General features: G+C 35.5%; 1 protein-coding gene across 1 annotated transcript in view; it reads right to left on the minus strand.

Annotated features, from left to right (window-relative positions):
- Positions 1-4,065: 4,065 nt before the first annotated feature.
- LOC104525077 (poly(ADP-ribose) glycohydrolase) overlaps positions 4,066-4,143 on the minus strand; it is a gene marked incomplete at its 3' end in the record, with an annotated part of 9,910 nt that continues 9,832 nt past the window's right edge. Inside the window, exon 7 of the mRNA XM_029084992.1 lies at positions 4,066-4,140. Coding sequence (XP_028940825.1) covers positions 4,066-4,140 — 75 coding nt within the window. The remainder of the gene's footprint in view (positions 4,141-4,143) is intronic.

Consider the following 4,143-nt stretch of genomic DNA (forward strand, 5'->3'; position numbering starts at 1 on the left):
CCTGCTGACTTAAGTTCTTGTATACTATGCAACTAAACTGAATTCAAAAGAAAGATCACCTTTAAAGAAAGCTGTGCACTACTTATACAATGTCATGTCATTTTCAGATTTAAACACCCCACTGTTTCTGAAAGAGCAGGACAGATGTAAGCAGTAAGGGGAAGAGTTCATGAAACAACATTAACAAGAATTATGCTTAAGCTCTAAGACTTTAAAGCAATACAATAAAAACAAAGCACGTCCAGAACAAGCAGACCCAATCTAAAGCAGCAGACTATGTGACTGTCTTAAATGATAAAGCCCTACTCTTCCCTTCAAATAAAGTTGGGTTTGGTGCAGATTAGTCTAAAGACATAAGCCCTGAACAACTTTACTAGACTTTTTATTTCATGTGCTTGGGGAAAAAGCAAAAGAATTTGGTCTTGCCTGGAAGTGGAAGGGCAAAATAAAAACTACTACAGTACGTAGCACTGTTGATCAAAAGCATGTAATAAATTCCCAACCTATCATCATTCACATAAATAAAACTCATCTACAACACATTCTGGGTTCCAAGACAGCTCCATCCACAGCAGTTTCCTCACGTTTCCTTCTCTGCTTCTTGTTTACTCTTTCCTGCCTGGCTTTTAGGTAAGTTCTGCAGAAACAGATGCAAGTATGACTTCCAAGTGACAAGAATTTTGCAAGTAAGAAGAAAAATATTAGCACTAGTGATTTTCATTCATTAAGCAATAACGTGAATAAATCCTAAGCCTGTTTGCCAATATTAACAAACAGATGGCAAAAAAAAAATATCAATGCAACAGGGTGAAAATTCTGTGGAGGACAACACAACTGTCAAATATCTGAAGCAAATGAGACACCAAGGGCTTTACGCACATTACTGATGAACTTTTAAAAAGAAACAGAAAATCCTCAAGCTTCCAAATTGACTTGATTGTACAAACAGGACTTTTACTTCCACACATGAATTGCCATTAACTGCCATCCAAAAGAATCTTTTGAAAATAGTGTGAGGGCTCCCTCTTCTGACAACACTTTGGACAAGCTGTAGAACTGGTCAGCTTATGTGTATCAGGGTATGTTGTTTTGGAAAAAAATCCTGGCTCACATACATGATATTTATTTCTTAGTTAAGAAAGCTGAAAGACTTCTAATCTTAAAAATAAACTTAAGCCCAAGAAACTGGTAATTACTGTTATTATAAGAAAATTTATTTGAATCATCTAAGTAGGATTTAAAAATAATGCATATTTTGACTGTGTAACTTGGAAGGAAACAACCTAAAACAGAAAACACAAGGCAAGAACGATATTAAAGCATTTCACAGATTAAGAGATAAGGTGAGCTGTGTCCAGAATCGGAAGATAAATAACGAATGCTATTTTATAATTTACCAAGCACAGACCTATTGAAGCAATATCTGAATACAGTGGCCTCAAAACATTAGAACAGACATTAGATTTGTCAACCCAGCTCCCTTCTAAATCAGACCACAGAATTATTGGTTAAGAATGCATTGGAAGTCAATAGTGCCCAAGAACACAGATATTTGAGGATCACAGACTCAGTTTTAATCTTTTTCTTTTAATACATATTTGTGACTACTTCTTCCTCTGTCAAGTTTCTGCCCTTCCCTTTGGGCTGATTACTCAAACCAGCTTTCCTTTCAACCAACTCAACTTTTGCTGAGCAAACACCATCTGAAACAGTTCCCCTATTCCCTCAAAATGATAAAATAAACAAGAAAATACACAAGCCAGTGGTAAGCCCTTAATCATTCACTCCCAAACATAGTAACTCCAAAAACCACACTTCACTACAGCTAGTATATTTAGGTCATTTCCATAAAAGGACCTCAAATTTTCACTTAATATCTGCTCACTTAAGCAGAATGCAAAGTTTTTGAAAGCAGATGCTTTGCTAATTTACGAAACTTGAAGAGTTCACACATCCCTTAATAACAGAAAAGACTTAAACATCTTTCTACAAGATGTACTCCACACATTCTGTTCACTAAACATAATACATTCAACACACAAAGCCAGGGTAAGATTTTGCTCCTGTGGTCTACAAGGAGCCACTGTCCTACAGTGCTTCACTGTTTCTTATTTAATATACTGCTGCACACTCTTCACCTTGGACTAAAATACATGTTTTGAAACAGCTTTCCTTTCATCTAGGAACCTCACAAATAAATCATCATTCCCAGGTGACAGAAATTGCCTTTTCACCCTCAGGAAAGATTGATGCCCAATACATAGTTTATTTCCCTATTGTTCCTCTTTTCTCTGGAGACAGCTGATATTACTTACTCTCCCTGGCTGATGATCTCTGAATCTAATCACCCATAGTTTCCAAACTCCCAGATGCACAGTACGAAAACATCAGGACAAGCTCAGTTGTGTTTGTAGCAATACAATGAAAGTCTGGTACATTTCTGGGACAGATTTTTAAATAGTTTAAAATTAAACTAAAGTTTTAAATAGTTTAAAATAGTCTGTCAGTACTAATTGACAGAATATTATAATCAAAAAGACCAACAAAAAAAACCCCACCCCAATTTAAAAACAGAAGAGGGAACAGTTCAACAGGCCAAGTTAATTTCAGTTGGTACAAGAGTCAACAGGAGCAAAGAAGACAAATGTCCATGGCCCCTATTATCCAGCCATGAAAGTCTGAAAAACAGAGAGACCCCCACAGATGGGGGGGGAGGGGGCACTAAACTGACAAGATGGGTGAACACAGTAATTTTCATGGCTAGCAAATATGATACTACCAATATTTTTATAGGTACCTCCTGTCAGTAAATTAAACTAAAGTTTTAAATAGTTTAAAATAGTTTTGATTTCGTAGAATCGTTCTATGATTCTACAAAAACATTCTAACTATTTAAATATGTATTCTTTAAAAACACAAGAGGGAACAGTTCAACAGGCCAAGTTAATTTCAGTTGGTACAAGAGTCAACAGGAGCAAAGAAGACAAATGTCCATGGCCCCTATTATCCAGCCATGAAAGTCTGAAAAACAGAGAGACCCCCACAGATGGGGGGGGAGGGGGCACTAAACTGACAAGATGGGTGAACACAGTAATTTTCATGGCTAGCAAATATGATACTACCAATATTTTTATAGGTACCTCCTGTCAGTAAAAACAATAGTGTTGCATGCAAAACAACTCATTCTGTAAAAAAAATAGTCCCTATATGCAACAGAAATAGGCAATAGAAAGAACAGTTCATCTGATCACACGAATTAAGCAGACATCTATTTTAAACATACATAACTGACAAAATTAACTTAAAATCAAACTTGGTTTCCACTAAACCTTCATACATCTTAGCAAGCCCCTCCCAAGAAAACAAGCACATGTGTTTTAAAAGCAGTTCTGAGCTGGTGGGAGAAAAATACAATTTCTATTGCTTCTCATTTCATCTCCTATCCCACTTCAATTAGCAGTTTCTGATCATGACTCAGGATGTACATGAGTAATAGCCCAACCTGCATTTGCCACCTACTATTAATTTTTCTTTTTTTCCATCCTCTTCCAGGAAGGTGACATGAAGTCATAAAAACCACCTCCATCTTTGAAAGGCTCTACAGTTTCAATTAATCATCCCAGCATATAGCAAAATTTTACTTTTAGATCAGCAAAGCACAGTATATACAAACACCACTGTAATAAAACATTAAAATTGTTTAAAAAAGGAAAGAGAGCAACACTTTTCAAAACAAAAAACCATTACACTGGAAATATTAATACAATTTATGAATTAATCTAGTTTTCATAAAACAGAGAAAAGGCATTTCTCACCTTACCTTCAGTAACCTTTAGTTGCTATTAAAGCACCCAAATTACCTGCTCAAGATTTAAAATTAATCCAGTTTATAAAGTATAATTATCTATTCAACTGAAGTTACCAGTCAAATAACTGTCCATATAGGTGATGATTGCAAAATCTTTACTCTTGAAAAGGGAAATAAAGCCAAAAGCATTGAGATATATAGACAAAGTAGTCACTTATCTTTTACTTTTCTTCCTATTTTAAATCAACTTGCTTTACCTTCTCACAGAAGTCAGTAAGAGCTGTGAAATCCCATTTCTTGGAATAAGCAACATTGTATCTCAGTATAGCCTCCTA

This window comes from Antrostomus carolinensis, unplaced genomic scaffold (assembly GCF_000700745.2).
Source record: "Antrostomus carolinensis isolate BGI_N321 unplaced genomic scaffold, ASM70074v2 scaffold20835, whole genome shotgun sequence".
NCBI classification, from domain to species: domain Eukaryota; kingdom Metazoa; phylum Chordata; class Aves; order Caprimulgiformes; family Caprimulgidae; genus Antrostomus; species Antrostomus carolinensis.